Source organism: Bombina bombina, chromosome 5 (genome assembly GCF_027579735.1).
Source record: "Bombina bombina isolate aBomBom1 chromosome 5, aBomBom1.pri, whole genome shotgun sequence".
Classification (NCBI taxonomy): domain Eukaryota; kingdom Metazoa; phylum Chordata; class Amphibia; order Anura; family Bombinatoridae; genus Bombina; species Bombina bombina.
The window spans coordinates 330954511-330982357 of NC_069503.1; the positions used below are offsets into that span (position 1 = coordinate 330954511).

At 42.3% G+C, this 27847-nt stretch overlaps 1 protein-coding gene across 2 annotated transcripts in view; it reads right to left on the reverse strand.

The window, feature by feature from the left end:
* SNX13 (sorting nexin 13) overlaps positions 1 to 27847 on the reverse strand; it is an 882412-nt gene that overhangs the window by 149237 nt on the left and 705328 nt on the right. For both annotated transcript variants that reach the window (XM_053714126.1, XM_053714125.1), the window contains exon 17: positions 21105 to 21174. In XM_053714126.1, coding sequence (XP_053570101.1) covers positions 21105 to 21174 — 70 coding nt within the window. The remainder of the gene's footprint in view (positions 1 to 21104; positions 21175 to 27847) is intronic.

Below are 27847 nucleotides of genomic sequence, written 5' to 3' on the forward strand. Positions count from 1 at the left end.
TTTTTTTTTTTTTAAATAAAAATAATAAAATCTTTTAGCTGGGATGGACCCCTGCCTTAGCCCCAACCTCCCTGATCCCCCCTCCAGCTCTCTAACCCTCTCCCCTACCTAATTGCCGCTATCTTGGGTACTGGCAGCTGTCTGCCAGTACCCACTTTGGCCCCAAAAAACAAAGTATTTTTATTTTATTTTTTAATTAACTCTTTCTGTAGTGTAGCAGCCCCTCCACAATACCCCCACCCCCCTCCCCCTCCCAGATCCATTTATATTTGAATTTTTTTTTTTTTTACCTTTCCCTGGCTTTCTGCCCTCATTGGTGTCAGTGTGGCTAATGTGCGCGCGTGCACGTGTACATGTTCACGCACGCACGCACGCACGCTCCCTCCCACCCGGACAACGGCACCATCACTACCGGTGCAGAGAGGGCCACAGAGTGGCTCTCTCTGCATCGGAGGCTTGTAAAGGGGTATTGCAGGATGCCTCCATATTGAGGCATCACTGCAATACCCTCAGAGCTGCTGGAAGCGATTGTGATCACTTCCAGGACTCTGTTAGACAACTGACGTACCAGGTACGTCCATTGTCATTAACTGTTAGTTTTTGCATGACGTACCTGGTACGTCAGTTGTCATTAAGGGGTTAAGGACCGGGCATTTCAGACTAAAACTTTCCCAAATTTTTAGCATTTTTGCCATCACTGCATTTAAACATAAATAGAGCTTGTTTTTTTTTATTTATCTATCAAAACTAAATATGTATACAACTCAAAGTATTGATCTAGGCCCATTTTGGTATATTTCATGCCGCCATTTCACCGCCAAATGCGATCAAATAAAAAAAAAATTGTTAACTTTTTAACAAACTTTGGAAATAATTTCAGTGAGAAACCTAAACACCTTGTGCAATCATGGCACAAATGGTTGTAAAAGCTTATCTGGGATCCCTTTGTTCAGAAATAGCAGACCTGTATGGCTTTTCCATTGCTTTTTGGTAATTAGAAAGATACTAATTGCAGCTGCGCACCACACTTTTATTATTTCCAGATCAGGTAGCTTGTAAGGTTAAATTTTAACTTTAGTGTAGAGATTTCCTTCTTACCTGACACTTCCCACCCGATCCCTACCTGATCCCTCTCAAACAGCTCTCTTCCCTCCCCCACCCCCCATAGGGTTGCCACCCAGACACGGACGGTATTTTTAAGGTTCATGTCAATTTAGTAAATAAAGAATATTGAAAGAAAGCCCTGTTAAAGTGAAACTTCTTCTGAGTGTGATGAATACAAGTTATAAACAAATGAGCATTTAAAATCAGTCCTATCAGCTTTAGGTTTTGAGTTATGCTGTTTATTTATTCAAATTTATGTTAATGAGCATGGCCAGTATTTTATTCCAAGAAATGTGGCAAACCTAACCCTCCAATGGTCACCCCCATCTTAAGTACTGGCAGAAAGTCTTCCAGTATGCAGTTTTACACCTTTTTAAAAAAATTCAATAAGAAAAAAAATGTATTATTTTTTTCAGTGTAGGATTACCACCTTACCTTCCCACCTTCCTGATCCCTACCAAAAAGCCGTCTAACCCTTCCCCCCCTCTAAATGATCTCTGCCATCTTAAGTACTGGCAGATGTCTGCCAGTACCCAGTTTCTATAAAAAAAAATGTTTTTATAAAAACAAAAAAACAAAAATTCTGTAGTGTAGTGCCCACACCCTCCACCCTCCCTCATTCACCCCCTCCAAGATCATTTCCCTTTTTTCTGTAGCGTAGCAGTCCCACCGGTTCCCGCCCCTCTCCAGCACTGGGCCACCCACCCGCATCCCTCCTAACCCCTCCCACACCCTCTCTGCATTGGTAACTCTGCAACTCTATTTCTGCACTGCCCCACTCGTGGGGCGTGCAGAAATAGCGCAATCTCAACATTTTTAGCAAGATAGCGGCAGAGAGAGGCCCAGGACAGTGACGCTGGTCTTAAGAACAAAAAGACTCTGTCAGGGCCTGTCATATATGCCCATCAAGATAGCAAAGACTAAAGTACATGGAGTGTCACTATAAAGACTAAAATCACAATTTTTTGCATTTTCAACAAACAATTCTTCACAATTCATAACACATACACACACTACACATACAAATTTATTGCAAAGGATAGAAAAAAATAACCACTATTTAGAATTTATAGCACAAAATGTAATGCACAGTTAATAAATTAAAACAGTAAAAGGAAACATTATGTAAATGAGTATGCCGATTTAAAGGGAAATAAACCCCCCCATTTTTTTTATTTATTGATTAAGACAGGACAGAGCGTACAATTGTAAAAAACTTTCCAATTTGCTTTGTTTTCTTAATATCCTTTATTGAAAAGCATATCTAGTTCGGCTCAGTAGCAGCAGTGCACTACTTGGTGCTATCTGCTGATTGGTGGATGCACATATATGCCTCCTGTGATTGGCTCTCCAGTAGTATTCAGCTAGCTCCCAGTAATGGATTGCAGCTCTAACAAATGATACCAAGAGAATAAAGGGAAAAAATGAGAACAGATGTAAATTGTTCAGTCATTTAAAAGTGCATGGTCTATCTGAATCATGAAAGAAAAGACTGCGGTTTCATGTCCCTTTAATGGTTTTGAAATCAGGATTGATGCCAAATCCTGTAAAATCACAGTAGGATCATCAAGACCACTAATGTTCTTTCTAGGCTCAGCTTAAAAACTGTTCTGAGTAGATGTACCAACTGATACACCGGCTGAAACAACAAGAAAAGTAGTAGAAGAACTACAAATACTATGTAAGGGACCCTGATCCTCACCAAGTGCCTGAAAAGTTTGTTCAATATCTGTTTGAACACATGTTGAAGTAGAATCTAGCAGACAAAACTGAGAACTGTAAAAAATAATGTCCCAGATGATCCTCCCTAACTACCAAAGCTAGACAACAACTTTTTTTTTTTAGCGAAGAGGGAATTCAAAACATTACCCTTATCATCAGGAAACAGAGTTCCCCTCAGAATGATGACATAAGTCACTACTGTGACCATGTCTAACTGCAAGAGGAAAAACAGAATTTATGTTTACCTGATAAATTACTTTCTCCAACGGTGTGTCCGGTCCACGGCGTCATCCTTACTTGTGGGATATTCTCTTCCCCAACAGGAAATGGCAAAGAGCCCAGCAAAGCTGGTCACATGATCCCTCCTAGGCTCCGCCTACCCCAGTCATTCGACCGACGTAAAGGAGGAATATTTGCATAGGAGAAACCATATGATACCGTGGTGACTGTAGTTAAAGAAAATAAATTATCAGACCTGATTAAAAAACCAGGGCGGGCCGTGGACCGGACACACCGTTGGAGAAAGTAATTTATCAGGTAAACATAAATTCTGTTTTCTCCAACATAGGTGTGTCCGGTCCACGGCGTCATCCTTACTTGTGGGAACCAATACCAAAGCTTTAGGACACGGATGAAGGGAGGGAGCAAATCAGGTCACCTAAATGGAAGGCACCACGGCTTGCAAAACCTTTCTCCCAAAAATAGCCTCAGAAGAAGCAAAAATATCAAACTTGTAAAATTTGGTAAAAGTGTGCAGTGAAGACCAAGTCGCTGCCCTACATATCTGATCAACAGAAGCCTCGTTCTTGAAGGCCCATGTGGAAGCCACAGCCCTAGTGGAATGAGCTGTGATTCTTTCAGGAGGCTGCCGTCCGGCAGTCTCATAAGCCAATCTGATGATGCTTTTAATCCAAAAAGAGAGAGAGGTAGAAGTTGCTTTTTGACCTCTCCTTTTACCAGAATAAACAACAAACAAGGAAGATGTTTGTCTAAAATCCTTTGTAGCATCTAAATAGAATTTTAGAGCGCGAACAACATCCAAATTGTGCAACAAACGTTCCTTCTTTGAAACTGGATTCGGACACAAAGAAGGCACGACTATCTCCTGGTTAATGTTTTTGTTAGAAACAACTTTCGGAAGAAAACCAGGTTTAGTACGTAAAACCACCTTATCTGCATGGAACACCAGATAAGGAGGAGAACACTGCAGAGCAGATAATTCTGAAACTCTTCTAGCAGAAGAAATTGCAACCAAAAACAAAACTTTCCAAGATAATAACTTAATATCAACGGAATGTAAGGGTTCAAACGGAACCCCCTGAAGAACTGAAAGAACTAAGTTGAGACTCCAAGGAGGAGTCAAAGGTTTGTAAACAGGCTTGATTCTAACCAGAGCCTGAACAAAGGCTTGAACATCTGGCACCGCTGCCAGCTTTTTGTGAAGTAACACCGACAAGGCAGAAATCTGTCCCTTCAAGGAACTTGCAGATAATCCTTTCTCCAATCCTTCTTGAAGAAAGGATAGAATCTTAGGAATTTTTACCTTGTCCCAAGGGAATCCTTTAGATTCACACCAACAGATATATTTTTTCCATATCTTGTGGTAAATTTTTCTAGTTACAGGCTTTCTGGCCTGAACAAGAGTATCAATAACAGAATCTGAGAACCCTCGTTTTGATAAGATCAAGCGTTCAATCTCCAAGCAGTCAGTTGGAGTGAGACCAGATTCGGATGTTCGAACGGACCTTGAACAAGAAGGTCTCGTCTCAAAGGTAGCTTCCATGGTGGAGCCGATGACATATTCACCAGATCTGCATACCAAGTCCTGCGTGGCCACGCAGGAGCTATCAAGATCACCGATGCCCTCTCCTGATTGATCCTGGCTACCAGCCTGGGGATGAGAGGAAACGGTGGGAATACATAAGCTAGTTTGAAGGTCCAAGGTGCTACTAGTGCATCTACTAGAGCCGCCTTGGGATCCCTGGATCTGGACCCGTAGCAAGGAACCTTGAAGTTCTGACGAGAGGCCATCAGATCCATGTCTGGAATGCCCCACAGTTGAGTAATTTGGGCAAAGATTTCCGGATGGAGTTCCCACTCCCCCGGATGTAATGTCTGACGACTCAGAAAATCCGCTTCCCAATTTTCCACTCCTGGGATGTGGATTGCAGACAGGTGGCAGGAGTGAGTCTCCGCCCATTGAATGATCTTGGTCACTTCTTCCATCGCCAGGGAACTCCTTGTTCCCCCCTGATGGTTGATGTACGCAACAGTCGTCATGTTGTCTGATTGAAACCGTATGAACTTGGCCTTTGCTAGCTGAGGCCAAGCCTTGAGAGCATTGAGTATCGCCCTCAGTTCCAGAATATTTATCGGTAGAAGAGATTCTTCCCGAGACCAAAGACCCTGAGCTTTCAGGGGTCCCCAGACCGCGCCCCAGCCCATCAGACTGGCGTCGGTCGTGACAATGACCCACTCTGGTCTGCGGAAGTTCATCCCTTGTGACAGGTTGTCCAGGGACAGCCACCAACGGAGTGAATCTCTGGTCCTCTGATTTACTTGTATCGTCGGAGACAAGTCTGTATAGTCCCCATTCCACTGACTGAGCATGCACAGTTGTAATGGTCTTAGATGAATGCGCGCAAAAGGAACTATGTCCATTGCCGCTACCATCAAACCTATTACTTCCATGCACTGCGCTATGGAAGGAAGAGGAACGGAATGAAGTATTTGACAAGAGTTCAGAAGTTTTGTTTTTCTGGCCTCTGTCAGAAAAATCCTCATTTCTAAGGAGTCTATTATTGTTCCCAAGAAGGGAACCCTTGTTGACGGAGATAGAGAACTCTTTTCTACGTTCACTTTCCATCCGTGAGATCTGAGAAAGGCTAGGACTATGTCCGTGTGAGCCTTTGCTTGAGGAAGGGACGACGCTTGAATCAGAATGTCGTCCAAGTAAGGTACTACTGCAATGCCCCTTGGTCTAAGCACCGCTAGAAGGGACCCTAGTACCTTTGTGAAAATCCTTGGAGCAGTGGCTAATCCGAAAGGAAGTGCCACGAACTGGTAATGCTTGTCCAGGAATGCGAACCTTAGGAACCGATGATGTTCCTTGTGGATAGGAATATGTAGATACGCATCCTTTAAATCCACCGTGGTCATGAATTGACCTTCCTGGATGGAAGGAAGAATTGTTCGAATGGTTTCCATTTTGAACGATGGAACCTTGAGAAACTTGTTTAGGATCTTGAGATCTAAGATTGGTCTGAACGTTCCCTCTTTTTTGGGAACTACGAACAGATTGGAGTAGAACCCCATCCCTTGTTCTCCTGATGGAACAGGATGAATCACTCCCATTTTTAACAGGTCTTCTACACAATGTAAGAATGCCTGTCTCTTTATGTGGTCTGAAGACAATTGAGACCTGTGGAACCTCCCCCTTGGGGGAAGCCCCTTGAATTCCAGAAGATAACCTTGGGAGACTATTTCTAGTGCCCAAGGATCCAGAACATCTCTTGCCCAAGCCTGAGCAAAGAGAGAGAGTCTGCCCCCCACCAGATCCGGTCCCGGATCGGGGGCCAACATTTCATGCTGTCTTGGTAGCAGTGGCAGGCTTCTTGGCCTGCTTTCCCTTGTTCCAGCCTTGCATTGGTCTCCAGGCTGGCTTGGCTTGAGAAGTATTACCCTCTTGCTTAGAGGACGTAGCACTTGGGGCTGGTCCGTTTCTACGAAAGGGACGAAAATTAGGTTTATTTTTTGCCTTGAAAGACCTATCCTGAGGAAGGGCGTGGCCCTTACCCCCAGTGATATCCGAGATAATCTCTTTCAAGTCAGGGCCAAACAGCGTTTTCCCCTTGAAAGGAATGTTAAGCAATTTGTTCTTGGAAGACGCATCCGCTGACCAAGATTTCAACCAAAGCGCTCTGCGCGCCACAATAGCAAACCCAGAATTCTTCGCCGCTAACCTAGCCAATTGCAAAGTGGCGTCTAGGGTGAAAGAATTAGCCAATTTGAGAGCACGGATTCTGTCCATAATCTCCTCATAAGGAGGAGAATCACTAGTGATCGCCTTCTCTAGCTCATCGAACCAGAAACATGCGGCTGTAGTGACAGGGACAATGCATGAAATTGGTTGTAGAAGGTAACCTTGCTGAACAAACATCTTTTTAAGCAAACCTTCTAATTTTTTATCCATAGGATCTTTGAAAGCACAACTATCTTCTATGGGTATAGTGGTGCGTTTGTTTAAAGTAGAAACCGCCCCCTCGACCTTGGGGACTGTCTGCCATAAGTCCTTTCTGGGGTCGACCATAGGAAACAATTTTTTAAATATGGGGGGAGGGACGAAAGGTATACCGGGCCTTTCCCATTCTTTATTTACAATGTCCGCCACCCGCTTGGGTATAGGAAAAGCTTCTGGGGGCCCCGGGACCTCTAGGAACTTGTCCATTTTACATAGTTTCTCTGGGATGATCAAATTCTCACAATCATCCAGAGTGGATAACACCTCCTTAAGCAGAGCGCGGAGATGTTCCAACTTAAATTTAAATGTAATCACATCAGGTTCAGCTTGTTGAGAAATTTTCCCTGAATCTGAAATTTCTCCCTCAGACAAAACCTCCCTGGCCCCCTCAGACTGGTGTAGGGGCACTTCAGAACCAATATCATCAGCGTCCTCATGCTCTTCAGTATTTTCTAAAACAGAGCAGTCGCGCTTACGCTGATAAGTGGGCATTTTGGCTAAAATGTTTTTGATAGAATTATCCATTACAGCCGTTAATTGTTGCATAGTAAGGAGTATTGGCGCGCTAGATGTACTAGGGGCCTCCTGAGTGGGCAAGACTGGTGTAGACGAAGGAGGAGATGATGCAGTACCATGCTTACTCCCCTCACTTGAGGAATCATCTTGGGCATCATTTTCTCTAAATTTTGTGTCACATAAATCACATCTATTTAAATGAGAAGGAACCTTGGCTTCCCCACATTCAGAACACAGTCTATCTGGTAGTTCAGACATGTTAAACAGGCATAAACTTGATAACAAAGTACAAAAAACGTTTTAAAATAAAACCGTTACTGTCACTTTAAATTTTAAACTGAACACACTTTATTACTGCAATTGCGAAAAAGTATGAAGGAATAGTTCAAAATTCACCAAAATTTCACCACAGTGTCTTAAAGCCTTAAAAGTATTGCACACCAAATTTGGAAGCTTTAACCCTTAAAATAACGGAACCGGAGCCGTTTTTATCTTTAACCCCTTTACAGTCCCTGGTATCTGCTTTGCTGAGACCCAACCAAGCCCAAAGGGGAATACGATACCAAATGACGCCTTCAGAAAGTCTTTTCTATGTATCAGAGCTCCTCACACATGCGACTGCATGTCATGCTTCTCAAAAACAAGTGCGCAATACCGGCGCGAAAATGAGGCTCTGCCTATGATTAGGGAAAGCCCCTAGAGAATAAGGTGTCCAAAACAGTGCCTGCCGATATTATTTTACAAAATACCCAGATTAAAATGATTCATCAAGGCTAAATATGTGAATATATGAATCTATTTAGCCCAGAAAATGTCTACAGTCTTAAAAAGCCCTTGTGAAGCCCTTATTTACTGTCTGTAATAAAAAATGGCTTACCGGATCCCATAGGGAAAATGACAGCTTCCAGCATTACATCGTCTTGTTAGAATGTGTCATACCTCAAGCAGCAAAAGTCTGCTCACTGTTCCCCCAACTGAAGTTAATTCCTCTCAACAGTCCTGTATGGAACAGCCATCGATTTTAGTAACGGTTGCTAAAATCATTTTCCTCTTACAAACAGAAATCTTCATCTCTTTTCTGTTTCAGAGTAAATAGTACATACCAGCACTATTTTAAAATAACAAACTCTTGATTGAATAATAAAAACTACAGTTAAACACTAAAAAACTCTAAGCCATCTCCGTGGAGATGTTGCCTGTACAACGGCAAAGAGAATGACTGGGGTAGGCGGAGCCTAGGAGGGATCATGTGACCAGCTTTGCTGGGCTCTTTGCCATTTCCTGTTGGGGAAGAGAATATCCCACAAGTAAGGATGACGCCGTGGACCGGACACACCTATGTTGGAGAAAACATAATTTATGCTTACCTGATAAATTTATTTCTCTTGTAGTGTATCCAGTCCACGGATCATCCATTACTTGTGGGATATTCTCCTTCCCAACAGGAAGTTGCAAGAGGATCACCCACAGCAGAGCTGCTATATAGCTCCTCCCCTCACTGCCATATCCAGTCATTCGACCGAAACAAACCGAGAAAGGAGAAACCATAGGGTGCAGTGGTGACTGTAGTTTAATTAAAATTTAGACCTGCCTTAAAAGGACAGGGCGGGCCGTGGACTGGATACACTACAAGAGAAATAAATTTATCAGGTAAGCATAAATTATGTTTTCTCTTGTTAAGTGTATCCAGTCCACGGATCATCCATTACTTGTGGGATACCAATACCAAAGCTAAAGTACACGGATGATGGGAGGGACAAGGCAGGAACTTAAACGGAAGGAACCACTGCCTGTAGAAACTTTCTCCCAAAAACAGCCTCCGAAGAAGCAAAAGTATCAAATTTGTAAAATTTGGAAAAAGTATGAAGCAAAGACCAAGTCGCAGCCTTGCAAATCTGTTCAACAGAAGCCTCATTTTTGAAGGCCCAGGTGGAAGCCACAGCTCTAGTGGAATGAGCTGTAATCCTTTTAGGGGGCTGTTGTCCAGCAGTCTCATAGGCTAAACGGATTATACTCCGAAGCCAAAAAGAAAGAGAGGTTGCCGAGGCCTTTTGACCTCTCCTCTGTCCAGAGTAAACAACAAACAGGTTAGATGTCTGACGAAAATCTTTAGTAGCTTGTAAGTAAAACTTCAAGGCACGGACTACGTCTAGATTATGCAAAAGACGTTCCTTCTTTGAAGAAGGATTAGGACATAATGATGGAACAACAATCTCTTGATTGATATTCTTGTTAGAAACCACCTTGGGTAAAAACCCAGGTTTTGTACGTAGAACTACTTTATCTGAATGAAAGATCAGATAAGGAGAATCACAATGTAAGGCAGATAACTCAGAGACTCTTCGAGCCGAGGAAATAGCCATCAGAAAAAGAACTTTCCATGATAGAAGTTTGAGATCAATAGAATGAAGGGGTTCAAACGGAACCCCTTGAAGAACTTTAAGAACCAAGTTTAAGCTCCATGGAGGAGCAACAGGTTTAAACACAGGCTTAATTCTAACTAAAGCCTGACAAAATGCCTGAACGTCTGGAACTTCTGCCAGACGCTTGTGTAAAAGAATAGACAGAGCAGAAATCTGTCCCTTCAAAGAACTAGCTGATAATCCTTTGTCCAAACCCTCATGGAGGAAGGACAATATCCTAGGAATCCTAACCCTACTCCATGAGTAATTCTTGGATTCACACCAATGAAGATATTTACGCCATATCTTGTGGTAGATTATCCTGGTGACAGGCTTTCGTGCCTGTATTAAGGTATCAATGACTGACTCGGAGAAGCCACGCTTTGATAGGATCAAGCGTTCAATCTCCATGCAGTCAGTCTCAGAGAAATTAGATTCGGATGATTGAAAGGGCCTTGAATGAGAAGGTCTTGTCTCAGAGGCAGAGTCCATGGTGGAAAGGATGACATGTCCACTAGGTCTGCATACCAGGTCCTGCGTGGCCACGCAGGTGCTATCAGAATCACTGATGCCCTCTCCTGTCTGATTTTGGCAATCAGACAAGGGAGCAGAGGAAACGGTGGTAACACATAAGCCAGGTTGAAGAACCAAGGAGCTGCTAGAGCATCTATCAGCGTCGCTTCTGGGTCCCTGGACCTGGATCCGTAACAAGGAAGCTTGGCGTTCTGGCGAGACGCCATGAGATCCAGTTCTGTTTTGCCCCAACGATGAACCAATTGAGCAAACACCTCCGGATGGAGTTCCCACTACCCCGGATGAAAAGTCTGACGACTTAGAAAATCCACCTCCCAGTTCTCTACACCTGGGATATGGATTGCTGATAGGTAGCAAGAGTGAGACTCTGCCCAGCGAATTATCTTGGAGACTTCTAACATCGCTAGGGAACTCCTGGTTCCCCCTTGATGGTTGATGTAAGCCACAGTCGTGATGTTGTCCGACTGAAATCTGATGAACCTCAGGGTTGCTAACTGAGGCCAAGCTAGAAGAGCATTGAATATTGCTCTTAACTCCAGAATATTTATTGGGAGGAGTTTCTCCTCCTGAGTCCACGATCCCTGAGCCTTCAGGGAGTTCCAGACTGCACCCCAACCTAGAAGGCTGGCATCTGTTGTTACAATCGTCCAATCTGGTCTGCGAAAGGTCATACCCTTGGACAGGTGGACCTGAGATAACCACCAGAGAAGAGAATCTCTGGTTTCCTGATCCGATTTAGTAGAGGGGACAAATCTGTGTAATCCCCATTCCACTGACTGAGCATGCATAATTGCAGCGGTCTGAGATGAAGGCGCGCAAATGGCACTATGTCCATTGCCGCTACCATTAAGCCGATTACCTCCATGCACTGAGCCACCATAGGGCGCGGAGTGGAGTGAAGAACACGGTAAGCATTTAGAAGTTTTGATAACCTGGACTCCGTCATGTAAATTTTCATTTCTATAGAATCTATAAGAGTCCCTAGGAAGGAAAGCCTTGTGAGAGGAGATGGAGAACTCTTTTCTTCATTCACTTTCCACCCATGTGACCTCAGAAATGCCAGAACTATCTCTGTATGAGACTTGGCAATTTGAAAGCTTGACGCCTGTATCAGGATGTCGTCTAGATAAGGAGCCACCGCTATGCCTCGCGGTCTTAGAACCGCCAGAAGAGAGCCCAGAACCTTTGTGAAAATTCTTGGGGCTGTAGCCAACCCGAAGGGAAGAGCTACAAATTGGTAATGCCTGTCTAGAAAGGCAAATCTCAGGAACCAATGTTGATTCTTGTGAATCAGAATGTGAAGGTAGGCATCCTTTAAGTCCACTATGGTCATGTACTGACCCTCTTGGATCATGGGTAAGATGGTTCGAATAGTTTCCATCTTGAATGATGGAACTCTGAGGAATTTGTTTAAGATCTTTAGATCCAAAATTGGTCTGAAGGTTCCCTCTTTTTTGGGAACCACAAACATTACTAGGAGGTCTTGCACGCAGCGTAGGAATGCCTCTTTCTTTATCTGGTTTGCAGATATTCTTGAAAGGTGAAATCTCCCTTTTGGAGGAGAAGCTTTGAAGTCCAGAAGATATCCCTTTCTAGCCTGCTTGCCCTTGTTCCAGGACTGGTTAGATTTCCAGGCCTGCTTGGATTGAGCAAAAGTTCCCTCTTGTTTTGAAGCAGAGGAAGTTGATGCTGCACCTGCCTTGAAATTTTGAAAGGCACTAAAATTAGACTGTTTGGCCCTTGATTTGGCCCTGTCCTGAGGAAGGGTATGACTCTTACCTCCAGTAATGTCAGCAATAATCTCTTTCAAACCAGGCCGAGTAAGGTCTGCCCCTTGAAAGGAATGTTGAGTAATTTAGACTTTAAAGTCATGTCAGCTGACCAGGATTTAAGCCATAGCGCCCTACGCGCCTGGATGGCGAATCCGGAATTCTTAGCCGTTAGTTTAGTCAAATGAACAATGGCATCAGAAACAAATGAGTTAGCGAGCTTAAGTGTTCTAAGCTTGTCAATGATTTCAGTCAATGGAGCTGTATGGATGGCCTCTTCCAGGGCCTCAAACCAGAATGCCGCCGCAGCAGTGACAGGCGCAATGCATGCAAGGGGCTGTAAAATAAAACCTTGTTGAATAAACATTTTCTTAAGGTAGCCTAATTTTTTATCCATTGGATCTGAAAAAGCACAACTGTCCTCAACCGGGATAGTGGTACGCTTTGCTAAAATAGAAACTGCTCCCTCCACCTTAGGGACCGTCTGCCATAAGTCCCGTGTAGTGGCGTCTATGGGAAACATTTTTCTAAATATAGGAGGGGGGGAAAACGGCACACCGGGTCTATCCCACTCCTTACTAATAATTTCTGTAAACCTTTTAGGTATTGGAAAAACATCAGTACACACCGGCACTGCATAGTATTTATCCAGTCTACACAATTTCTCTGGCACTGCAATTGTGTCACAGTCATTCAGAGCAGCTAACACCTCCCCAAGTAATAAACGGAGGTTCTCAAGCTTAAATTTAAAATTAGAAATCTCTGAATCAGGTTTCCCCGAGTCAGAGATGTCACCCACAGACTGAAGCTCTCCGTCCTCAGGTTCTGCATATTGTGACGCAGTATCGGACATGGCCCTTACAGCATCTACGCGCTCTGTATCTCGTCTAACCCCAGAGCTATCGCGCTTGCCTCTTAATTCAGGCAATCTGGCTAATACCGCTGACAGGGTATTATCCATGATCGCAGCCATGTCCTGCAAAGTAATCGCTATGGGCGTCCCTGATGTACTTGGCGCCATATTAGCGTGCGTCCCTTGAGCGGGAGGCAAAGGGTCCGACACGTGGGGAGAGTTAGTCGGCATAACTTCCCCCTCGCCAGAACCCTCTGGTGACAATTCTTTTAAAGAGAAAGACTGATCTTTACTGTTTAAGGTGAAATCAATACATTTAGTACACATTCTCATATGGGGCTCCACCATGGCTTTTAAACATAATGAACAAGTAGTTTCCTCTGTGTCAGACATGTTTGTACAGACTAGCAATGAGACTAGCAAGCTTGGAAAACACTTTAAAACAAGTTAACAAGCAATATAAAAAACGTTACTGTGCCTTTAAGAAAAACAAATGTTGTCAAAATTTGAAATAACAGTGAAAAAAGGCAGTTACACTAACGAAATTTTAACAGTGTATGTAACAAGTTAGCAGAGCATTGCACCCACTTGCAAATGGATGATTAATCCCTTAATACCAAAAACGGAATAATAAATGAAAAAAACGTTTTTAAAACTAGTCACAACTGCCACAGATCTACTGTGGTTGTTACCCTCCTCAAACACGACTTTTGAAGCCTTTTGAGCCCTTCAGAGATGTCCTGTATCATGCAGAGGGAAGCTGGATGTCTCTGTCAGTAATTTTAGCTGCGCAAAAAAGCGCTAAAATAGGCCCTTCCCACTCATATTACAACAGTGGAAAGCCTCAGGAAACTGTTTCTAGGCAAAAATCAAGCCAGCCATGTGGAAAAAAACTAGGCCCCAATAAGTTTTATCACCAAGCATATATAAAAACGATTAAACATGCCAGCAAACGTTTTATATTGCACTTTTATAAGAGTATGCATCTCTGGTAATAAGCCTGATACCAGTCGCTATTAAATCACTGTATGTAGGCTTAACTTACATTAATCCGGTATCAGCAGCATTTTTCTAGCAAATTCCATCCCTAGAAATATGTTAACTGCACATACCTTAATGCAGGATAACCTGCACGCCATTCCCCCTCTGAAGTTACCTCACTCCTCAGAATATGTGAGAACGGCAGTGGATCTTAGTTACTTCTGCTAAGATCATAGAAACCGCAGGAAGATTCTTCTTCTAATGCTGCCTGAGATAAAACAGTACACTCCGGTACCATTTAAAAATAAACTTTTGATTGAAGTTAAAAAACTAACTATAATACACCACTCTCCTCTTACTACCTCCATCTTTGTTGAGAGTTGCAAGAGAATGACTGGATATGGCAGTGAGGGGAGGAGCTATATAGCAGCTCTGCTGTGAATGATCCTCTTGCAACTTCCTGTTGGGAAGGAGAATATCCCACAAGTAATGGATGATCCGTGGACTGGATACACTTAACAAGAGAAATAAACTCTTTTCAACAGAGGCTAAAACTAAAGAACCTTGAAGATTGCACCGAGACTCAAAATCTATATTGGAAAGCTGACCTCCCAAGGAAACCAGACCCATTGTACTCTTAGAAGCCTCCATACACTTGACAGGATCCTTAAAAGCAAAAACTTGATTTTCAATTTCAAAAGGGTCTGGAACAGAAAGAAAGGTTAGTACATAGAACAGAAGAAACTTTTCCCCAAGAGACTTTATTCTGAATTCTATCAGATGTTCGAAAAGAAACTTGAGCAGAAGCCAGAGAATTAGGACAGACTGAAAGTAAGCCTCTTAAAAGAGACTTAACCTGCCCCCTACCAGAAAATCTGGATATGGGGCCGCACCTTCATACAGTTTTAGTTGCAGGAGTCATTTTCTTACCCTGCTTAGACTTATTCCAGTTAGCACTGGGTCTCCAAACGGAACCAGAAGTTCTCTGTTTTGATCAGAAGAAACTCCACTCATTTGTTCCTTATTCTGGCAAGAGGAAAGGAAATGGTTAAAGGCCTTAGATTTAGCCTTGGATTTTTTTATCTTGAGGTAAAAGTCCCTTTACCTCCGTATGAAAAATAGCATTACTAATAAAAGAATTAGGATTCTTAAGTAAACTTAAAGGGACAGTTTACTTTAGAATTTGTATTGTTTAAAAAACATAATTTATGCTTACCAAATAAATGCCTTTCCTTTCTGGCAGAAAGAGCCCACAACTTCATTCCTTACTGCTGGGAAATACAACACTTGGCCACCAGGAGGAGGCAAAGACACCCCAGACAAAGGCTTTAATATCTCTCACACTTCCCCTATCCCCCCCCAGTCATTCTGCAGAGGGAACAATGAAAAGTAGGAGAAACATCTGGGTATAAGGGTGCCAGAAGAAATAATATAAAAAGGGAGCCGTCCAACACAAATAAATTACAGGCGGGGTTGTGGACTCTCCCTGCCGGGAAGGAATTTATCTGGTAAGCATAAATGATTTTTTTCCTTCCATAAGGCAGGGAGAGTCCACGACTTCATTCCTTACTGCTGGGAAAACTTTACCCAAGCTCCAGGACACACTGAATGAATAACGGGAGGGAACAAAAAAAAAAAAAGAGGTGGCCCCTATTCTGAGTGCACCACAGCCTGAAAACTTTTCTCCTGAAAGCTGCTTCAGCCGAGGCAAACACATCAAACTTGTAAAATTTGTAAAAAGTGTGGACCAGGTAGCCGCCTTTCAAATTTGATCCATAGAGGCTTCATTCTTAAAAGCCCAGGAGGAAAACACTGCTATACTGGAATGAGCCATAATCCTCTCAGGAGTCTGTTGTCCCGTCATCTCATAAGCCAGGCGGATGGCACTTCTTAACCAGAAAGACAGGGAAGACGTAGTGGCCTTCTGGCCCCTACGTTTACCCGCATAGATGACAAACAAAGATGAAGATTGTCTGAACTCCTTAGTAGCCTGAAGGTAGAACTTCAAGACACGAACCACATCTAGATTGTGAAGCAGACGCTCCTTCGCCGAAGGAGGATTGGGACACAAGGAAGAAACAACAATCTCTTGATTAATGTTGCGATCTGACACCACCTTAGGAAGGAAACCTAACTTAGTACGTAAAACCGCCTTATCTGCATGAAAAACCAGGTAAGTTGGGTCACATTGCAAAGCAGAAATCTCAGAAACTCTGCGCGCAGAGGCAATAGCCAACAAAACAAGAACCTTCCAAGATAATTTAATGTCAACCACAATTTGTTGAGACAGATATAAATGGTCGCTGTTCCATTGTCTCAGCATGCATAGTTGATTGGGTCTGAGATGGAATCTGGCAAAGGGAATGATGTCCATACAGGACACCATGAGTTCAATCACCTCCATACACTGGGCCACTGAGGGTCTCAAGAATGCCTGGAGGGCAAGACATGCAGAAGTTAGCTTGCAACGTCTCTGATCCGTTCTCATGGAAATGGAGTCTTTTATTGTCCCCAGGAAATTTACCCTGGTATTTTGAGTAAGATAACTCTTTTCCAAGTTTATCTTCCATCCATGTGATCGAAGAAGACTGAGTGTTCTCCTGCTAGATGAAAAGATGGTGCCTGTACCAAGATATAATTCAGGTAAAGCACTACTGCAATACCTCGTGTTCTAGAAGAGCCCCAAAAACATTTGTAAATATCCTTGGAGCAGTAGCTAGGCAAAACGGAAGAGCTATGAACTGGAAGTGCTGGTCCAAAAAAGCAAACCTCAGAAACTGAAAATGTTTCTTGTGTATCGGAACATTAAAGTATGCATCCTTCACGTCTATGGTGGTCATAAACTGTCCTTCGTGAACCAGAGGAAGAATTGACCGTATTGTCTCCATCTTGAAACAGGAAACACTAAGTCCATAATAAGTCCATAATAGGACGAAAAGTTCCCTCCTTTTTTGGAACCATGAAAAGGTTTGAATAAAACCCCAAACCTCTTTCTGCTGTAGGTACCGGGACAATTACTCCTAGAGAGGAGAGCTCCCATACACAATCTGGAGAGTAGGAATCTGCCCCTGGGCGGAAGAGATTTGAATCCTATCCGGTATCCCTGAGAAACAACCTCCAGGACCCAAGGATCCTGTACATCCTGGAACCAAGCGTCTGAAAAAAGAGACAGTTTGTCCCCTACTTGATCCGATCCAGAAACGGGAGAAGCCCCTTCATGCTGATTTGCTCTCAGCAGACTTCTTAGTCTGTTTGGACTTATTCCAGGACTGAGCCGGCTTCCAAGTACTCTTGGGCTGCTCGGGCTTGGATGAGGATTGCTGCCATCATGATTTGTCAGAACAAAAGTTAGACGATTGCCGTCCCTTAGGTCTATTCTACTTAGCCTGCGGTAGGAAGGCAGCTTTCCCTCCTGTAACCGTAGAAATAATGGAGTCCAGCCCTGGACCAAATAAAATCTTCCCCTTGAAGGGAAGAGAAAGAAGTCTGGATTTTGAAGTCATATCCAAAGACCAAGACTCCAACTAAAGAGCCTAGCGGGCTAGTACCACAAAGCAATAAGTCTTTGCATTTACAGTCACAGACGAAGGAGTTAGCAATTCTCAGAGCTTTAATTCTCTCCTAAATATCCTCGAGGGGAGTTTCCACCTCCTGAAGGAGGTTTAGACACTGAATTTTCCGACTATAAAAGTTCACCCTCTGAAGCTACAGAGGTTAACTCATCCTTGGATAGCTGGGACATAGTTGCTAAATCTGACAAATATTTACATTACTCTAGGTCAGGAGAACTATGTTTACCCCTTCTCTTATGTTTGTTAGAGGGAGGTAAGGGACTCAGGGCCGCAGACATCACTGATTTTAACTGCATGGTAAAGTCTGCAGGAAAAAAGCCCCCTCCAGATGGAGAATAATTTGAGCCATGGGGAACTGCATTTGGAGCGGGTAGCGTAGAAAGGGTAGTAATCTCTCGGGACATAGATTCCTGAGAGGTAGATATAACGCTATGAGTATTAGCAGGCTCGTCTCCCTTCTTAGACTTTAGAACAGTGCTTAAGCAAATGGAACAAAAATTGAACAGGCGGGAAAACCACGGCCTCCTCACAATATAAACAGGAATTATTAATCAGTACGGAAGGAGCGGAGCCTTCTAAAAGTAGTATCAGAGTCCTCCATAGCTAAGTATATATTCACAGAGGAACAAACAAAAGAAGTTTTTATTTAAAAAACAGCACCTTTATATTCCCAATGGCTGGGGCACTGATAAACTCCTAGACCCAGACAGATAACAGTGAAAAATGCTCTCCTCATGGGTGATGTTAACAGCAGGATCGTAGAAAAACAAAAAAGACTGCACCTGGTCACGTGGTGCTAGGACAGGAATTCCCCTGTTATGAAAAAAGGCGCTAAGCGATTATGAGCTGTGCAACACTCAAAAATATAAGTGAAACCTGTTTGTTCCAAGCCAAAAGCACACAGTCTATGAGCCCCCCCCCCAAAAAAAAAGCAGTTGTAAATAACCCCTAGCTGTTCAAATAATATCCCTGAAGGAGATATTAACCCATGATCCTATTGAGATATAAAGGAGCCACACTGTGACCCTGTATAGCAAAAGCGTATATTTTAAACGGTCTTACCCTCCAGGATCCATGCTGTGGAACAGGCACAGTTTCTCAAGTGTGACAGTCTTGCAGCGACGTTCTGACAAGGACTTGAGTGTGTAACAGCAAGCAGTGAAATTCGTCAACACTGATTGCTCAGGAGCTGTTAGACAACAGTCTGGATGGGTTTGCAGAAAAACTTTCTCTGCATCTCCAGACTCTAACTTTCATCAATACTCTCACTGAGAGGTTGACATTATTACTTGAAACTCCAGTCCTTTCTCGAAGGGAACATACCCATTACAGAACTATCCAAAATCTTCTGCCACTTCTCTGCCACCTCCTATAGTGACGAAAGGCAAAGAATGACTGGAGGGATAGGGGAAGTGGGAGGGATACTTAAGCCTTTGGCTGGGGCGTCTTTGCCTCCTCTTGGTGGCCAGGTGTTGTATTTACCAGCAGTAAGGAACTAAGTTGTGGACTCTCCCTGCCTTATGGAAGGAAATATAGATAATCCCTTTATTACCCATTCCCCAGTTTTGCATAACTAACACAGTTATATCAATATACTTTTTACCTCTGTGATTACCTTGTATCTAAACCTCTGCAGACTGCCCCCTTATTTAAGTTTTTTTTTTAAAAATTGCATTTTAGCCAATCAGTGCCCTATCATAAGTAACTCCACAGGCATGAGCACAATGTTATCTATATGGCACACATACTAATGTCCTCTAGCTGTGAAAAACTGTCAAATGAAGGCAGCCTCTTATCTGAATGCAACAGCTTAGAAATTAGCATATGAGTGTACCTAGGTTTAGCTTTCAACTAAGAATATCAAGATAACAGAGCAAATTTTATGATAAACGTAAATTGGAAAATTGTTTAAAATTGCATGCCCTAACTGAATCATGAGATAGGGCAGTTTCTCGGGTATAAATAGCAACAGAGTCAGAAGGCTCCATTATAGCATTAAATACTGAATAAAGCATTATAACTCCATAAAATAAGCTCTTGAGGAATGGAAAACCTATCTAAGTAGCTTAAATAATAATGTGCGGAAAACCAAACTGTCAACAAATAAAAAGAGAAAGAAGGAATACAAAATCCGCACACAAAATCAATTGAATGATATAATTTAAAACACACGACAAAACCCGATGCGAAACATAACCAACAAGAGTACGCTAGCCAGACAAATGAGAGAAAAATACCACTAATAGAAAACTATGGAGTGTGCACTAACCCGACATGCGAAAATCAAAACTAGGCACCCAAAAACTGCTGCGTGTAAACTAACAAAAAGGGGAATAGCAATAATATATATATATATATATATATATATAAAACACATAGTGCCCATAACATAGCCATAGGGTGTTTAATATACACCCTATGGCTATGTTACAAAAAATTATACTTACCAGTAGACACTCGTCCACCATCTAAGTAGCATCCAAACCAGTACTAAAACATATCAGCAGAGGTTGTGGAATAGGAGTATATTGTAGATCTATAAAGGGAGGTAACATACAAGTCATGCAGCCGATTATGGAAACTTTATGAAGAAATGCTGATGAGGTGAATAAAAGAATCATAAACAATACCCCAAGTACATCCCTCTGACAAGCACTGCACACTGAGGGGAAACTGGGCCTTTAAAATACACTGAAAACCCCATGCACATCTTCATTCTTCAACCAAGGCAAAGAAAAGATTGAGGTATGTGTGAGAGGTTATATAGAGCTCTTGGGGTTTGGGAATATTTTTCTCCTCCGAGTGGTAGAGAAAGTAATGGATCGTGGACTTTCACCACCTGTATGAAAGTAATATTAGTCTATATATGAAAACTCAGTAGGAAGTTTCTATAGGTTAGATTAATATTTATTTAATGTTAATATAAATGTATTCACATCCAATGCAATTAAATATTAAAAAAAAAAAATCCTATAAAATTCTGCAGAATTTTCAGATTATAGAAAAGAGCATAAGCTAGGCGCAGATCACATGAACAAGTTAGCATTACATCGCAAGAGATACCTAGAAATCAAATTTAGCATTAACCCTGTCTATTACATTCCTTTTTATCCTCTGCATCTAGGGTAGTTGTAATGGAATGTAACGGTTTTAGAGTAATCAGTTGCCCAAAATAATGTTGAATAAATATGGTCAGATATAAACAAATTTAAATGGCTTTTCCAAGAGATATCCATTTCCTAAAGTTAGCTGGTGCATTGTACACCAGATAAAAACAATAAGGATCAAACTCGCCTGAAAGCATGGAATGCAGTCATTAACATAACACATAATTTTGAAAAAAAATAAAATGGAAAAAAAAAAAAAAAAAAAAAAATGAGAATATTAAGCAGCAGTCAAGAAAGTACTTACCAGTCTCAGAAATAAAAGCATTGAACTGGACTAAATCATCAGAGCTGACACTTGACAGATCATCAAGAGACTAAAAACAAAAGCATAAGAATATTTACCCATTATAAAAAATATCCATTGCACACAATTCTGTATAATAACAATACAAATATGGCTAACATTTCCTTTTACAATCTGACATTCACTTATGCAAAATCTTATTTCATGAATATGCTGGTCCTGGCAAAAAGAAACAATGTGCCATACGGCACTCATTTGCCGTCTTGTAATGACTGATATAAAGAGGAATCTATTATGGGTTAAATGTCTTAGTTTATGTAGATAACATGACATACCAGACCAGTGTTTGTCTCTGATCATTTCCACAACGATATGTGAGAGTATAAGGAAAGAGAGACAGACTTACAGAAACAGGAAAGAAAAGTAAGAAGGGAAAGGAGATATTGTTGGGGTGGCTTAAAAGGGCATGAAAAACAAAACATTTCTGCCATACTTCAGACAATTTTAAAGGGATACTGAACCCAATTTGTTTTCTTTCATGATGCAGGTAGAGCATGCAGTTTTAAGCAACTTTCTAATTTACTCCTACTATCATTATTTCTGTTTTCTCTTGGTATCTTTATTTGAAAAAGCAGGAATGTAAAGCTTAGGAGCCAGCCCATCTTTGGTTCAGCACCAGGGTAGCATTTTCTCATTGGTGGCTAAAATGTAGCCACCAATCAGCAAGCGCTACCCAGGGTTCTGAACCAAAAACAGGCTGGCTCCTAAGCGTATATTGCTGCTTTTTCCAATAAAGATACCAAGATAATGAAGAAAAATTGATAATAGGGGTAAATTAGAAAGTTGCTTAAAATTGCATGCTCTACCTGCATCATGAAAGAAAAAAATGTGGGTGCAGTATCCCTTTAAATAGCTTTCCACTTTACCTCTATTATCTAATTTGCTGGGTTTTCTTGGTATTCTTTGTTGAAAAGCATTCCTAGGTAGGCTTAGGAGCTGGGAGCTAGCTGCTGATTGGTGGCTGCACACACACATTTTATAAAACAGAATTTATGCTTACCTGATAAATATCTTTCTCTTACGATGTATCGAGTCCACGGATTCATCCAATACTTGTGGGATATTCTCCTTCCCAACAGGAAGTGGGAAATAGAGCACCCACAGCAGAGCTGTCTATATAGCTCCTCCCTTAGCTCCACCCCCCAGTCATTCGACCGAAGGCTAGGACACGGAAGCTTTAGGACACGGATGAAGGGAGGGACAAGACAGGTACCTAAACGGAAGGCACCACTGCTTGTAGAACCTTTCTCCCAAAAATAGCCTGCGAAGAAGCAAAAGTATCAAATTTGTAAAATTTGGAAAAAGTATGAAGCGAAGACCAAGTCGCCGCCTTACAAATCTGTTCAACAGAAGCCTCATTTTTAAAAGCCCATGTGGAAGCCACTGCTCTGGTAGAATGAGCAGTAATCCTTTCAGGAGGCTGCTGGCCAGCAGTCTCATAAGCCAAACGGATGATGCTTTTCAGCCAAAAAGAAAATGAGGTAGCCGTAGCCTTTTGACCTCTCACACTGTAAAGCAGATAACTCCGAAACTCTTCGAGCCGAAGAGATAGCTACTAAAAACAGAACTTTCCAAGATAGAAGCTTAATATCCATGGAATGCATAGGTTCAAACGGAACCCCTTGAAGAACTTTAAGAACTAAGTTTAAGCTCCATGGCGGAGCAACAGGTTTGAATACAGGCTTGATTCTGACTAAAGCCTGACTAAACGCCTGAACGTCTGGGATATCTGCCAGACGTTTGTGTAAAAGAATAGACAAAGCAGATATCTGTCCTTTTAAGGAGCTAGCTGATAATCCCTTCTCCAATCCTTCTTGGAGAAAAGACAATATTCTAGGAATCCTAATCTTACTCCATGAGTAACCCTTGGATTCACACCAATAAAGATATTTTCGACATATCTTATGATAGATTTTCCTGGTGACAGGCTTTCTAGCCTAAATCAGGGTATCAATGACCGACTCAGAGAAACCACGCTTTGATAAAATCAGGTGTTCAATCTCCAAGCAGTCAGACGCAGAGAAATTAGATTTGGATGCTGAAATGGACCCTGGATTAGAAGGTCCTGCCTCATCAGCAGAGTCCACGGTGGAACAGAAGACATGTCCACCAGATCTGCATACCAAGTCCTGCGTGGCCACGCAGGTGCTATCAAAATCACTGAAGCTCTCTCCTGCTTGATTCTGGCAACCAGACGTGGAAGGAGAGTAAACGGTGGAAATACATAGGCCAGGTTGAAGGACCAGGGCACTGCTAGAGCATCTATCAGTACTGCCTAGGGATCCCGGGACCTAGACCCATAACAAGGAAGCTTGGCGTTCTGACGGGACGCCATCAGATCTAATTCTGGTGTGCCCCATATCTGAGTCAGCTGGGCAAATACTTCCGGATTGAACTCCCACTCCCCCGGATGGAAAGTCTGGCGACTTAGGAAATCTGCCTCCCAGTTCTCTACCCCTGGGATATGGATTGCTGAAAGATGGCAGGAGTGAAGCTCCGCCCATCAAATTATTTTGGTCACCTCCATCATCGCTAGAGAACTCTGTGTTCCTCCTTGATGATTGATATAAGCTACAGTCGTGATGTTGTCCGACTAAAATCTGATGAATTTGGCCGCAGCTAGCTGAGGCCACGCCTGAAGCGCATTGAATATCGCTCTCAGTTCTAGAATGTTTATAATCGGGAGGAGAGTTTCCTCCCGAGACCATAAGCCCTGTGCTTTTAAGGAGTTCCAGACTGCACCCCAGCCAAGCAGGCTGGCATCTGTCATTACTATGAGCAACTCTGGCCTGCGGAAACACATTCCCTGAGAAAGGTGGTCCTGAGACAACCACCAGAGAAGAGAATCTCTGGTCTCCTGATCCAGATGTATTTGAGGAGATAAATCTGCATAATCCCCATTCCACTGTTCGAGCATGCATAGTTGCAGTGGTCTGAGGTGTAGGCGGGCAAAAGGAACTATGTCCATTGCCGCTACCATAAGTCCGATTACATCCATACACTGAGCCACTGATGGCCGAGGAATGGAATGAAGAGCTCGGCAGGTGGTTATGAGTTTTGACTTCCTGACCTCCGTCAGAAATATTTTCATTTCTACCGAGTCTATCAGAGTCCCTAGGAAGGAAAATCTTGTGAGAGGGAAGAGATAACTCTTTTTTTATGTTCACCTTCCACCCATGAGATCTCAGAAAAGCCAACACGATGTCCGTGTGAGACTTGGCTAGCCGGAAAGTCGACGATTGAATTAAGATGTCGTCTAGATAAGGTGCCACTGCTATGCCCCGCGGTCTTAGAACCGCCAAAAGGGACCCTAGCACCTTTGTGAAAATTCTGGGAGCCGTGGCCAACCCGAAGGGAAGGGCCACAAACTGGTAATGCCTGTCCAGAAAGGCGAATCTGAGGAATTGATGATGATCTCTGAATAGGGATGTGCGGATACGCATCCTTTAAGTCCACGGTAGTCATATATTGACCATCCTGGATCAGAGGCAGAATAGTCCGAATAGTCTCCATCTTGAATGATGGTACTCTGAGGAATTTGTTTAGAATTTTGAGATCCAAGATTGGTCTGAAAGTTCCCTCTTTTTTGGGAACCACAAACAGGTTTGAGTAAAACCCTAGGCCTTGTTCCGCTTTTGGAACTGGGCGGATCATTCCCATGGTATGTAGGTCTTCTACACAGCGTAAGAACGCCTCTCTCTTTGTCTGGTTTGAAGACTATTGAGAAATGTGAAATCTCCCCCTTGGGGGGGGAGTCTTTGAAGTCCAGAAGATATCCCTGGGACACAATTTCTAAAGCCCAGGAATCGTGAACATCTCTTGCCCAAGCCTGAGCAAAGAGAGAGAGTCTGCCCCTACTAGATCTGGTCCCGGATCGGGGGCTTCCTCTTCATGCTGTCTTGGAGGCAGCTGCAGGCTTCTTGGCCTGTTTACCCTTGTTCCAAGCCTGGTTAGGTCTCCAGACTGACTTGGATTGGGCAAAATTACCCTCTTGCTTTGCAGCAGGGGAAGCTGAAGTGGGACCACCCTTGAAGTTCCGAAAGGAACGAAAATTATTTTGTTTGGTCCTCATTTTATTTGTTTTATCCTGAGGGAGGGCATGGCCTTTCCCTCCAGCGATATCTGAAATAATCTCTTTCAGTTCAGGCCCGAATAGGGTCTTATCTTTGAAAGGGATGTTCAAAAACATAATTTATGTAAGAACTTACCTGATAAATTCATTTCTTTCATATTGGCAAGAGTCCATGAGCTAGTGACATATGGGATATACATTCCTACCAGGAGGGGCAAAGTTTCCCAAACCTCAAAATGCTTATAAATACACCCCTCACCACACCCACAATTGAGTTTAACGAATAGCCAAGAAGTGGGGTGATAAGAAAGGAGTGAAAGCATCAACAAGGAATTGGAATAATTGTGCTTTATACAAAAAAATCATAACCACCACAAAAAAGGGTGGGTCTCATGGACTCTTGCCAATATGAAAGAAATTAATTTATCAGGTAAGATCTTACATAAATTATGTTTTCTTTCATGTAATTGGCAAGAGTCCATGAGCTAGTAACGTATGGGATAGCAAATACCCAAGATGTGGAACTCCACGCAAGAGTCACTAGAGAGGGAGGAATAAAATAAAGACAGCCAATTCCACTGAAAAAACAATCCACAACCCAAATCAAAAGTTTTAATCTTTATAATGAAAAAAACCTGAAATTATAAGCAGAAGAATCAGAATGAAACAGCTGCCTGAAGTACTTTTCTACCAAAAACTGCTTCTGAAGAAGAAAAAACATCTAAATGGTAGAATTTAGTAAAAGTATGCAAAGAAGACCAAGTTGCTGCTTTGCAAATCTGATCAACAGAAGCTTCATTCTTAGAAGCCCAGGAAGTAGAAACTGACCTAGTAGAATGAGCCGTAATCCTTTGAGGCGGGGATTTACCCGACTCCACATAAGCATGATGAATCAAAAGCTTTAACCAAGACGCCAAAGAAATGGCAGAAGCCTTCTGATCTTTCCTAAAACCAGAAAAGATAACAAATAGACTAGAAGTCTTTCTGAAATCTTAGTAGCTTCAACATAATATTTCATTAATATAAGGAACAATAATTCCTCTATTAATGTTGTTAGAATTCACAACTTGATTTAAAAAATGTAAATAAAGACAGCAAAACCACCTTATCCTGATGAAAAATCAGAAAAGGAGACTCACAAGAAAGAGGAGATAATTCAAAAACTCTTCTAGCAGAAGAGATGGCCAAAAGGAACAATACTTTCCATGAAAGTAATTCAATGTCCAAAGAATGCATATGCTCAAATGGAAGAGCCTGTTAAGCCCTCAGAACCAAATTAAGACTCCAAGGAGAAATTGGCTTAATGTCAGGCTTGATACAAACCAAAGCCTGAACAAAACAATGAATATCAGAAAGATTAGCAATTTATTCTGTGAAACAGCACAGAAAGAGCAGAGATTTGTCCTTGCAAGGAACTTGCAGACAAAACCTTATAAAGAAACTATAAAATCCTAGGAATTCTAAAAGAATGCCAAGAGAAATTATGAGAAGAGCATCATGAGATGTAAATCTTCCAAACTCGATAATAAATCTTACTAGACACAGATTTACGAACCTGCAACATAGTATTAATCAGCGAGTCAGAGAAACCTCTATGACTAAGCACTAAGCGTTTTAATTTCCATACCATCAAATTTAATAATTTGATTTCCTGACAGAAAAAAACGAATCTTAAGATATAAGGTCTGGCCTAAATGGAAGTGACCAAGGTTGGCAACTGGACATCCTAACAAGAACCATATACCAAAACCTGAGCGGCCATGCTGGAGCCACCAGCAGCACAAACAATTGCTCCATGATGATTTTGAAAAATCACTCTTAAAAAGAAGAACCAGAAGGAGCAAAAATATAGGCAGATTGATAACTCCAAGGAAGTGTCAATGCATACACTGTTTCCGCCTGAGGATCCCCAGACCTGAATAGGTACCTGGGAAGTTTAGATGAGATGCCATCAGAACTATTACTGGAAACCCTCACATCAGAACAATTTGAAAAAAACACATCTGGGTAAAGAGACCATTCTCCCGGATGTAAAGCTTGATTGACAGAGATAATCCGCTTCCCAATTGTCTAAACCTGGGATATGGACCGCAGAAATTAGACAGGAGCTGGATTTATCCCAAGCAAGTATCCAAGATACTTCTTTCACAGCCTAAGGACAGAGTCCCACCCTAATGATTGACATACGCCACAGTTGTGACATTGTCTGTCTGAAAAACAATAACGTCTCTCTCTTGAAAAAGAAGCCAAAACTGACGAACTCTGAGAATGCACGGAGTTCCAAAATATTGAATGGTAATCTCGCCTCCTGAGATTTCCAAACCCCTTGTGCTGACAGAGATCCCAAGACAGCCTCCCAGCCTAAAAGACTCGCATCTGTAGTGATCAAGGTCCAGGTTGGATGAATCGAAGAGACCCGTAGAACTATATGATGGTGATCTAACCACCAAGTCAAAGATAGTTGAACATTGGAATTCAAAGATATTAAAAATGATATCCTAGAATCCCTGCACCATTAATTCAGCATAAAAAACTGGAAAGGTTTCATATGAAAATGAGCAAAGGGAATTGAATCCAATGCGGCAGCCATGAGACCTAAAACTTCCATGCA